At 32.8% G+C, this 12,786-nt stretch overlaps 1 protein-coding gene across 4 annotated transcripts in view; it reads left to right on the top strand.

The window, feature by feature from the left end:
* CNKSR2 (connector enhancer of kinase suppressor of Ras 2) overlaps nt 1-12,786 on the top strand; it is a 257,184-nt gene that overhangs the window by 61,602 nt on the left and 182,796 nt on the right. For all 4 annotated transcript variants that reach the window (XM_060086861.1, XM_060086860.1, XM_060086858.1 and 1 more), the window contains exon 3: nt 225-427. In XM_060086861.1, the coding sequence (XP_059942844.1) occupies nt 225-427 (203 nt within the window). The remainder of the gene's footprint in view (nt 1-224; nt 428-12,786) is intronic.

Genomic DNA, 12,786 nt, shown 5'->3' with positions numbered 1-12,786 from the left:
ATATTAGCACTTACACATTTTCTTGTAATTTGTTTATCTGACGTTTCCCCAAATCCTCATTTGACTATGGGTTCTGCTAGGCCAGGAATCCTATCTTATTTATATGTAACTCTTAATACTTGTTCCACTGCCTGTACATATAGTAAAGTACTCAGTAAGTGTTTTAACGAATGAATAAAATATTGACTTTAAGTATATTTGTTCTCTGTCTTTTTATAATTCAGAATTATGGCTTGGAAACAGAAAATCTAAAAACCCTTTCTCACAAGTTGAATGCATCTGCCAAAAATCTACAGAATTTTATAACAGGGAGGAGAAGGAGTGGCCATTATGATGGGAGAACCAGCCGAAAATTGCCAAATGATTTTCTGACTTCGGTTGTGGATCTGATTGGAGCAGCCAAGAGTCTGCTTGCCTGGTTGGACAGGTAAAATCTTTCACATGTTTCATAAGTTATCCTCCTCAGGCATCAGTGTGAATATAACGTTATTTCAGTTTTTTCTTGTGAAAGGATTAGATAAGTACGAGGAATATTAACAAATGCCTAATTATGATTTACCACAATATAAGCATATCATCAAAGAGATACTAACTGTTTGCAAAATTTTATATCCAAGTAGCTAATCAATAATTAGTCCCTGACAGTTTCAAAATACATTTGCTGCTCTATAAGGAAAATCATTTTTGGCTGTCATAACAAGATTTATAATACTACCTTGTCTCCTGATTTTCTGTATTCTGTTCATTCATTGATCATATTTAAGGAAGTGACCATCAGTATTCTATTTATTGTTTTAAATGGGTAATTAGACACTGACACTTTCATAGCATGCCTTGTATGTCTCATTACCTTTGCTTTATTCATTCTTTATTATTATTTACATTGCACAGTCAATTTTGGATATTATAAAAACAATTTTGGTCCTTTTTTGCTAATGTAGTTAAGTTTCATTTGTCTTGGAACACATAAAAGTTTTCATAATATAAAATGAAAAAAGTTAGATTAAAATTGTATATGTGATTAAACATTTTAATGGTAAAACATTACAACTATTTAAAAATAACTAAATAAGCTCTTTCATTTTTGAAAATTTTTTTGTAGGGGACATGTACTGTGTTATGATGGTTAAATAATCAAATCTTAAAAAACATTTTGTCTCATAAGAAATTCTGATATGTAGAATTTTACTAGAATTCTTTCTTGAATAAATGTCAGTAGAATTTACATACATATACATATATACACACATATATACACAGTGATCCTTGAACAACATGGGCTTGAACTGCATGGGTCCGCTTATATACAGAGTTTTTCAATAAATACGCACTACATTACTATATGAACATAATCATCCATTAGTTGAATCTGTGCATGTGGAGGGCTGACTATAAAGTTACACATGACTTTTCGACTGTATGGGGTTGGCACCCCTAACCCTCTCTTTGTTTGAAGTTCAACTGTATAATATTTTAGCTTTTTAAAAATATGAGACTGTATTAAAAACACAGTATTTGTATGTCTAAGGTAAAAGTTAAGGTAATTTTACTTAATTCTATATTGTCTAAATTTATATATATTACTAATAACATATAACATGACAATACTAAATCCAAATCTGAACACTAAGCTGTAATTATTAGCTTTTTGATAATTAATCGGTGGACAGCATATTTCTCTTATATTATGACATCATGAAAATTCTCATAATTGTTTAAACCACATTTATCCATTGTATGAAGTAATTGCCATTTAAACATGTCAATTCTACATGTATAATGGTCAATAAGTAAATATATTTAAAATATGGCTTATCCTTAAGTAATGTAGTATACTTGTTTCAGGAGGCTTCTCAGTAATCAGAAACTTATAGAAAATATATTTGATTTTAGTTATATCTTCTTATAAGTATCACCTGTCCTATAATTGTAAATTAGCTCAGCCTTGATATTTATATTTGGTAAATTTCATTATTTTCTTTTTACACTAGTCCTTGTTAAATAAATAAATAAATAGAATGATTAGAGAATGTTTTTACTTCTTAATGGCAGGTATGGCTGTTTATAAAATCACATAATGGCTTCTAGAACACTATATAGTAGTTTCTGAGATTTTATTGTATTATATAATTTTTTATGGTGGCATTATTTTTATCATCTAATAAGATGTCCTTAGTAAATGCCAATTCATCTACAAACATACATGAGCATACACACACATACATAGTAATCCATGAAGTCAATCAATGGTGTTTTGTGTTTGTTTCATAGAAAGAGAAAATGTGACAGAAAGTCTGAAGGAAATAATTTAAATCATCTGTTTGGCTTCCGTTGCTGCAAAGGTTCTCACAATGCTTCTTTTGTGTTTTATCATACTACCTATGTGATCATTAAATCAAAGGCCATTTAACATTTTGATCATAAAAATAAAATGTATACTTAGAAGGAAAAGACACAACTTTGTGATAACTTTAAAATCTTCTGCTGAGACTGTGAATTTAAAAAAGAAACTGAAGTTTATATTTTGAAGATTTTTCTCAGGAAAGTTCAGCTCCAGGCTGGCTTGTCTATAATGATTATGCTTTAACAGCTTTAGTTTTAAAAAGGAAAGAAGAAGGAGAAAAATAATTCTTTGTCATTTTAAGGCATTTGGACTTTATGCTGAAGGCAATGGGGAGCTGTTTAGGGTCACTGTTGTGTTCAGACCTTTGAATTTTGAAGATTACTTGGGCTATAATGTTGGGAAAGATTAGGGAAAGAATAAGGCTGGAAGAAGGGAAACCAGTTAAGAGGTTGTTTCAGGAATATTTGTCCCTTGTACCTGCCCAGGACCCCCTCAGATACCAAAACCTGAGGATTCTCAAGTTCCTTATATAAAATGACAGTATTTGCACGTAACCTACGCACATCCTCCTTTATATTTTAAATCATCTGTAGATTACTTATAATACCTAATACAGTGTAAATGCTATGTAAATAATTGCCTTGTACAACAAATTCAAATTTTGCTTTTTTGAACTCTCTGGAATTTTTTTTCAAACATTTCGATTCGAGGTTGGTTGAATCCATGGATATGGGACCTGCCAGTATGGAGTGCCAGCTGTTATCATGCTGCTGCTACTATTGGTGATTCTGATGCTTAACCAGCCACACTCAAAGCAAACCTAGGAGAGGTGTCTTCATTTTACAGATAGGAAAACTAGCACATACAGAGGCAGAAGTTAAGTTCAAAACCAAATAGGAAGTAAGTGGTGGTGCCAGGATTCATTCCAGGCACCTGACTACAGAGTTGATTCTCTCCATTGCTATTTACTGAGATCTTTAATTAGAGAAGCAGCAGTGAGGATAGAAGACTGTTAGACAGAGAGACTAAGAAAAAGGAGACACCTAGGGTGAATAAGAGGTATCTGACTTCGCTGACCCAATGGATGGTGATGCCATTATCAAAACGGGAGGAACAGGTTATGGTGGAGGACAAGTGTTGAGTGTTGGCTATGATAGATTGTGAAAAGGTCTTTAGAGTATTGCTGCTCAGAAAAGATATACGGTGGATAGAGATTTGGGAATAGTTAAAATATAGGTGGTAGTTAAAGTCCTGAATACATTAATATGGTGGTGTAAGGAGATTTTTAGAATGGATTCCTCTTATCCTGCTCTATTTGTTTTCCATAACACAAACCCTTCTAACACAGTATGTAATTTACTTATGTGTTATTATTGTTTTTGTCTGACTGCTCTATATATAACGTATGCTTCTGGAGAGCATGGATTTTCATCTGCTTTGTTCACTGCTATCACAATTATCTAGAAGAGTTCCTGTCCTGTAGTGGGTGCTCAATAAATTTTTCTGAGTGAATGAAGAGAACTGAGAAAAGGAATGACCTCTGCATACCACCACGAACCGAAGGATGATTAGAAGTTCAGCTTATGGGAAAAAATAAGAAGACATAACGAGACTCCATAGGATAGAATTAGTTGAGAGTGGTGTCACGGTAGCAAAGGGAGTAAAGAGTTTTTTGGTGGGGGGGGCAGTGTTGATATTTTAGTATTATTTTATTTTTTTCCAACTTTATTGAGATATGAATGATATATAACATTGTAAGTTTAAAGTGTACAATGTGATGATTTGATGCACATATACATTGCAAAATGATTACCATAAGATTAATTAATATAATCTATCACCTCGCATAATTACCTTTTTTGTGTATGTGGTGAGAACGTTTAAGATGGGAATAAGGAGTTTTAGGGAAAAAACGGAAATGGTAAGTAGAGTCAAATGCTGCTGACAGGTTAGGCAGGGTAAGGCTGAAAGTGTATGGTAAATTAGGGAATCAGGATATATGTGATCTTACCAACAACAGTGTAGTGTTTTTACTTAGAATTAATGAAAACTGGAATTCTTGGGTTGATTGTGAGTTAAAGGTAAGTGATAACTCCTCTTTGAAGAAATTTTTCTGTGAAGTGGTTTGTAGTTCAGGATAGTTTTGTATAATATTAACTTCTACGTTTCATAGACTCCATCTTTTAGAGGTGTTGGAAAAGAGGAAAGGCAAATGATGAGGGCTACTTCTATATCTGGGAACTTACTTTGCTTCCTTCTCTTCCATGGATTGTATGACTATCTTAACTGCTCCTTGGCTAATATAAATTTCAAAAGGTCCCAAAATCAATTTAAATGTAATAGGATTTTTTTTTTTTGCGGTATGCGGGCCTCTCACTGCTGTGGCCTCTCCCCTTGCGGAGCACAGGCTCCGGATGCGCAGGCTCAGCGGCCATGGCTCACGGGCCCAGCCACTCCGCGGAATGTGGGATCTTCCGGGACCGGGGCATGAACCCGTGTCCCCTGCATTGGCAGGTGGACTCTCAACCACTGCGCCACCAGGGAAGCCCTGTAATAGGATTTTATCTATAACTGTGCCAAGTGAAATGTTTACGCTGTTTGTTTTCCTGACAAGTAGCCCAGACTTTTATTAGAGATTGTTAGTGGATGTGTATTTAAGTTATATTTTTATTCCTTTCAAAGAAAAAATGTTTTCTAGGTAGCAGCAAGAGCACAAGACAACATTCCACATGCCCTCTTGTTTCAGTGTGTTCTGCAAACTACACAGGAAGCAAAACACATTAATCAATGCTAGAAAAGCCAAAAGAGCAGTGTTCTCCATGACCGCTGTTGTGAATCCCTGCCTAAATACATCGTGAAATAGTATAAAAGAACAAAGGGCTAAGTAAGAGAGAGTTGAGTTTCAGCTCTGCCTCTGGCCCTGGGTAACCTTGAACCTTAACCTCTGTTTTTATTTTCTTTTGAGAATAAGGATGTAAGACCTGCAGAATTTGAAGTTCTCTTCTAAGCACTAATATTCTATAAATCATTGACCTTGTTCACCAAAGCCATATGAGGAATATATTCGTCTTATTTCCCTTTACATAATTTCAAAGAATAAACACTAACAAAGTTTGTTGGTGACTTGTAGAATCATGATTTAACTCCCTACCTCTTCTCTGACTAAATTTAGTTAATATTAAGTTCTAGACCAAAACTAATCTGTTTTTGTGCTTTCTTTATATAAGGTAAGAATGTATCTTGTCTTTTTTATTTTTGTTTTGAAGAACTTAGAACTTAAGTACTTAATCATAAAAGTTCCATAGAAATTATGTTGACCAAAAATTTTTAATATCTTGATTTGTCATAGTAGATTGTCTTTAATTTGGAGGGTTTAAAATGGTCACTGCGATCGAATATTGCCAAGCATTGGATTTTTAACCTTAGTTTATTCCTTTAGTGTACAATATAATATAATTCTTTAGTTGAAAAATGAAAAATTCTGTCAGTTAACTATGGTTATTTTGATGCCAAACAACTGGCTTAGTTTTTTAAAAATCTGACTTTTGGGCATTAATTTTTTTTTACATTTTGGGGAGAACTTGCATGCACAGCAATATGATGAGTTTATTGCAGTTTTTATTTTATGTCACTTGAAGGGGGAGAAAGGAAAAGAAAGAATAGGAAAAAATCTTTAATTTAGTTCCATACTGAACTAGATGCTTTTCATGTATTGACTTATCGAATTCTCACGAAGCGGGTATCATTATTCCCATTTTACATATGAAACATGAAGTAATTTGCCTGAAGTTATTCACTAGTTTGAAAATTATAATTTGAATCTATTTTTGTTGTGATACCAAAGCCCTTCTTGTTTCTCTTTTATCATGTTCCTTTGTCATACTACATCTCCTTTTGAATGTGTACTAGTTCTTAAGGATTTTGAGGAAGCGATTCTTAGGAACGTGGCGTATATAAACATTTATTTGTACTTTGGTGTTTCTCCTCAAATGCTAAACAAGAATACCACTTTTCTTTTTCTGGCCTTGATACTTCAAATTGCTGTACAGAATTTTTTTATAGAAAAGTTTATTTCTCCCTGTGCTATGCCGCATAGCACAGGGAGATCAGCTCGGTGCTTTGTGACCGACTGGAGGGGTGGGATAGGGAGGGTGGGAGGGAGGGAGACGCAAGAGGGAAGGGATATGGGAACAGATGTATATGTATAACTGATTCACTTTGTTATAAAGCAGAAACTAGTACACCATTGTGAAGCAATTATACTCCAATAAAGTTGTAAAAAAAAAGAAAGAAAGTTTATTTCTCATTTTACTTAGAAGACATCAATGAGATATCTCTTAATATCATGGAAAACCTTTTGAATGTTTAAGGCAAAAGCATTAGGGTGCTAGGGAAAATGTTTACAAATCACAAAAACTGCAATTTCAGTGGAGCTTCCATTTAAGTAACATTTATTTTCAAAAATTAGCTCCTTACATTTCTTAAATAAAATAAAATCTAAGGCTAACAGAAATCCCCTTTTTCTTCTTATTTTAAATGTTGACTTGAGTGAAACAACAGACTTTCCCAGAGGAAGAGCCTCAGAGGTGAATCACAGTTGGTGGCTTTACTGTTTATTTTCAATTCGTGGTTTACTTGTCTATTTTTGACCTACATCCTGCTGTTTTTCACACTTCATCTTTCTTGCAGTTTTATATGGCTTTGCCAAATCAATCTATACTTGGAGGTTTCCAGATCGCTGTATGTACCATGTTGTACAGTAACATCATTAAAAAATATTCAAAAGTATTATATATAGAAAAAGTTTATTTTGCTATTTATAATGAAAATTTATTCTTTTCTCTCATTTTTAGCATTAATACCTATTTCTAATTGTTCCTGAAATACATTTTAAGATCATTCTGTTTTGAAAGGATCAATGAGATATCTTTTTATATCACTGAAAACCTTTTAAATGTTTAAGGCATAAGGGTTAGGATGCCAAAGGAGAAAATGTATTCTTTGAAATCTTTTGCTTTATCTACGAAAGTGGTTGAACTAATTTCTTCTTCCATGATATGAAACTATAGGACAAAAATTATTTCTATACCAGGGGAAAATTACAGAGACAAAGAAAACTACCCCAAACACTACCAAATGCTGTAGCTCGTTGTTGTTTGGTCTTATTTCCTCTGTGTGCTCAGTGCTCCAACTTGGCGCCTCTTGTTCCAGAAATGAGCAGTGATGTTAGCAAGGCTGTTGTTCATAGAATGCCCCTCAGGCTCAGTCAGCAGTGCCAACCTGAGAAACAGTAAGGCCTTCCAGATTTCCTAATTAACTCCTTAGCGTTTCTTGTTAGCTTCTCTTGTTAGCTTCTAATTTGTTTAGGATTTCTGGACCATTAATAACCTTTCCATAAATGCTTTTGTTTGAAAAGAATGTACAGCAAATAATTTTTTATAAGGTCAATAACTTTTGCACTAGAAAGAAGTATAAGCATTTTATTATCCATATGATGATTTGAGGATAGTTGTGTAACTTTTAAGATCTAAGTAGGATGATTCCTGTAATGGCCATTTATTAATGAGCCAAGGATTTTATCTTTTTTTTTTAACTTTCTGGCATCAAAAAGTTTTCCTGCCATGAATTTTATTTTCTTTACCTTGAGTCAGCCACGTGTTTTTTTCTAAGTAGCCTGAGCTCCAACTTGGGGTTTCTTTAGACTGAGGAACAAATTCCTCTCTTAATTTTGTTTTGTTTTCAAGTTGATCATGTTCAGCTATTCTATAGAGATCCATTTCTTTATCTCATTAAGTCATGATTGAGTGTTCATCTTTGGTAACTGACAAAGATTGGAACCTGTCAGCCTTCTTTTATTTATGTATGTGTATAGCCAAAATCATCATCCCAAACATTAAGATGTGCTGGCTAAGAATGGTTCTTAGTGTGGTTGTATGTGATTTGCCTTTAAAATGAAAACTTTAGGGAAATTCACTACAAGATAAAATACATGTTTTCCTAGGTATATCTTAGATTTTTTTTCCAGTTTTTTTTTGACATTTAATCTTTAGCGAGAAGCTTGTCCCACTTGAAATATGAGTGCTCAGGAAAGTAGAAAACACGCCTTAGAATTCAGTTTGCTACAGGCATTCAGTTATCAAATAGATTTTTCTTTTGGTACATTTTCAAGATCAAATGAGTCTTTTTTAAGATTTTATGGGGAAAATCATGCTGTACTTCATCTCATCACTTTTGAGTGAAGCTTTTAGATTTTATTAACAGACTTTGACCTTTGCAAAACTAGGAACCCAAGCTCTTTCATGCCAGAAGCACTTTTGAATTCTTAATTAAAATGCCAATTTTTATGCTTCAATGCAGCAAAAATGGTCTTGGGGTGGTTTTTTTTAAATGATGTTTTCCTAGAAGTGCTTATATCTTAACATCTTTTAAAAAATAGTTTTATTGAAGCCTAATTTACATTATATAAAATTTATCCATTTTAAGTTTAATGAGTTTTAATAAATTTAGATATAGCTATGCAATGACTTCAGATTAATTAATTACATGCATTTTGTTCTAATTATCATTATTTGAATTCTTAATGACTCCTTCTGTTTTAGTAAACTATGTTGAAAAATATACCATTTTGGAATAGGAATAAACAGTGGTGGAAGACAGCGCATAATAGACTGCAGTATATAGAATCATTTAGAAAACAATATGCTCAAACCCCTGGAAAAAGAAAGGGTCATTTAATAAGTGGAATTGGGGCACTTGATTATGCCTTTGGAGAATAAATAATGATAGAACACTACCTGTTCACTAAAGTAATTTTAGGCCTATCATTTATTTAAGAGGGAAAAATAAATCCATAAGAAAACTGGAGAAAATATAGACAAAAAAATGATTTCTAGATGTAGAGTTATTATTAAGTATTTTAAAATATGGAATAAAATGCAAAGAAATATGCTGTTTGACTTTGACTACATAAAATTGCAAAACATGACTAAGTATAAGGCAGATGACAAACTGGGGAAAATACTTGCAACAAACAGTTATGAGAAGCAGAGGGTTAATGTGTACTGTGTGAATATTACATTTAAATTAAAAATGAAGAACACCAAAATGCAATAGATGAGCCTATAAATAGACAATTCAAAAAACAAGAAACAGAAACTGCTAAGATGTATATACCACAGGATAATTTCAAAGTACTTGAAGCAAAAAATGACAGAACTAAAAGAAGAAATAGACAGATCCACAATTACAATTGGATACCTCATCTCCTCTCTCAAAACAGAAAGTAAGGATTAGAAGAGCTGAACAACACCAGATAACAAGATATAATTGATATTTTGAGAGCATTTCATCCAACAACAGTAGAATACAAATTCTTTTCAAGTGCCCATGGAACATTCATGAAGGTACACCATATCTGCATCATAAAACAAACTTCAACACATTTAAAATAATTTAAATCAGTTAGAATCTCTTCTTTAACCATAATGGAGTCAAACTAGAAATCAAACAACACACTTCTAACTAATCCATGGATAAAAGAGGAAATCTCAAGGGAAATAAAAAGAAATATATTGAACAGAATGAAAATTAGAGCAAGTCATAATTTTTGAGGCACGCAGCTAAAGCAATTCTGAAAGGAAAATTTGTAAGCACTGAATGCTTATATCAGAAAAAAAGATCTCAAATCAATTATCTAAGCTCTCATCTCAAGAAAATAGAAAAGTAATTGCTAATCAACAAGCATGGGCGTAAAGTTTTAGTTAAGCAAGATGAAAAAGTTCTAGAGATCTGCTGTAGAGCACTGTACCTATAATTAATAGTATTGTCTTTTACAGTTAAATTTTTGTTAAGAGGTTAGATCTCATGCTAAGTATTCTTAAAAAAAGAAAATTAAAGAAAAAAGAAAGTAGAAAATAAGCCCAAAGCAGCAAAAGGGAGCAAATAATAATGATAAATGAACAGAAATCAATGAAACTGAAAATGGAACCACACTATGTTGAGAAGTCAATCAAAATTAAACGGATAATAAAGGAATACTACAAATAACTCTTTATACATACATTTGACAGCTTAGATGAAATGAACCAATTCCTTCAAGAACACAAAAGCTACCAAAACATACCCAAGATGAAATAGATTCTTTGAATGATCCTGTAACTATTAAAGAAATTGAATTGTACTTAGAAACTCTCTGGAGTAGGGGAAACAAGGTCCAGGCCTAGATGATGTCACTGGTGAATTCTATGTTTAAAGGAAAAATAACACCAATTCTACACAGTCTATTTCAGAAAACAGACATAGAGGTAATCCATCCCATCTCATTTTATGGTACAATCATTATCCTGGTTCCAATACCCGGCAAAGATAGTACAAACTTACATGTTATAATCCTCCACAAAATACTGGCAATCCAAGTCCAACCACATATAAATAGAGCTGTGCACCTTGACTAAGTGGGATTCATTCTAAGTAAGCAAGGCTGCTTCAGTACTTGAAAATAAATCAATGTAGTCTACCATGTTAATGTGCTGTAGAATAAAAATCATATATCAGTTAATGTAAAAAAAAAGTATTCAGTAGAATCCTATACCCGTTCATGAGAAAAATTCTCAGTAAAGTAGGAATAGAGTAGTAATATCTCAACTTGATATAAAGCATATATAAAAAGCAACAGCTGACCTTGTACTGTGAAAGACAATGCTTTCCTCCTAAGATTGGGAATAAGGCAAGGCTGTCCACTCTCATCCCTGCTATTATATCCAACACAGTAGGCCAGAAAAGGAAGTAAAAAACCTAGAGATTAGAAAGGAAAAAATAAAACTTTTCCTATTTGCAGATAATATATGTCTGTGTGTAGAATATTCCAAGATAGCTACAAAACATCTTTTTGAACTACTAAGTGAATTTGGCAAGGTTGTAGAACGTGAAGTCTACACAGAAAAATTTATCACATTCTTGTATACTAGCAATGTACAGTTGGAAACAAAAAGTAAAAACATGGTATAATTTACAGTTGCTCTAGAATTAATGAGATGCCTACATATAAATTTAGCAAAATATCTACAGGATTTGTATGTGAAAACTATAAAACACTGATGTATAAAATCAAACAAGACCTAAATAAATGGAGAGACATACTGTGTTCATGGATTGGAAGACTCAACTTAGTAAAGATGTCAATTCTCAAATCTTCCTGTAGGTTTAATAAAATCCACATAAAAATTACAGTAGGATTTTTTTTATAGCTACAGACAGTATGATTCTAAAATTTGTATTAAAAAGTAAAGGGACCATAATACTTCATCAATTTTGAAGTTTTTTAATACTATTTTAAATGTATAACTTCAGTAATCAAAACTGGTATTGGTGGCAAGATAGACACACGGAGTCCAGAACTTTATGCATATGGTTAGCCAGTTTTTGACAAAGGAGCAAAAGCAATTCAGTGGAGAATGGTTAGTTTTTCAACAAATGGTGTTGGAACACTTGCATAGGCAGAGGGAAAAAAGCGAACCTCGACCCAAACCTCACACCTTATACAAAAATTGACTTAAAAATGAGTCATAGATCTAAAAGTAAAATAAAAAACTTTTAGAAGAAAACTTGAGTTAGAGTCAGGTGAAGATTTCTTAGATATAATGCTAAAGGTACAATCCAGAAAAGAAATTATCGAAAAATTTGACCTCATTAAAATAAAAAACTTTTGACCTGCTAAAGATCCTGTTAAAGGATGGAAAGAGAAGCCACAGACTGAGAAGAAATTTTACAGGTTACCTATTCAACAAAGGACTTGCATACAGAAAATACTGAGAAGTCTCTAAACTCAATAGTAATGCCAAAAATCTAAATAAAGAATGGACAAAGGGCTTGAGCAGACATTTCACTATAGATTATATATGGATAGCAAATATGCACAAGTCAGCATAACCAGTTAGAAAATTATTAGGGAAATATAGTTAACGATTAAATACAGATAATATATAAATAGAGCAAATACATATAACTTTGGGGAAGTGCAAGTTAAATCTGTGATAAGCCTCTACATAGCTGTTAGAATGGCCAAAATACATAAGTGAAAAATACATTTTTTAAAAATGTAACCAATAAAGGGCCTCTCATATGGACCCCTGTGACAATGGGAGGTTCTTGAGTTGTAGAGTTTTCTAGAAGAAAGACAAATTCAGTTTGTAACCAGGAAGCAGTCTTATATAATCATTTATAGTAACTTGCCTTAAGAGTTATCAGTAGAGAGATCCAAAGCACTAAAGTTCTAGTAATCGTGACTAAATTTTTACCCCCATACCTTATTTTCTATTTGTGATTTTGTTTTCTTTAAACTGGGCCTCCCAAATCATATAAGCTTTGGCCCCACAAAAACCTGATTGACATTCATAGACAAGAGAGAGGATAAAGGCTAATGGAAATCCACTGAATTCATTTGG

This window comes from Mesoplodon densirostris, chromosome X, assembly GCF_025265405.1.
Source record: "Mesoplodon densirostris isolate mMesDen1 chromosome X, mMesDen1 primary haplotype, whole genome shotgun sequence".
NCBI classification, from domain to species: Eukaryota; Metazoa; Chordata; class Mammalia; order Artiodactyla; family Ziphiidae; genus Mesoplodon; species Mesoplodon densirostris.
Note: the sequence above shows the minus strand (reverse complement) of the source record. Positions and strands in the feature narration are given on the sequence as shown.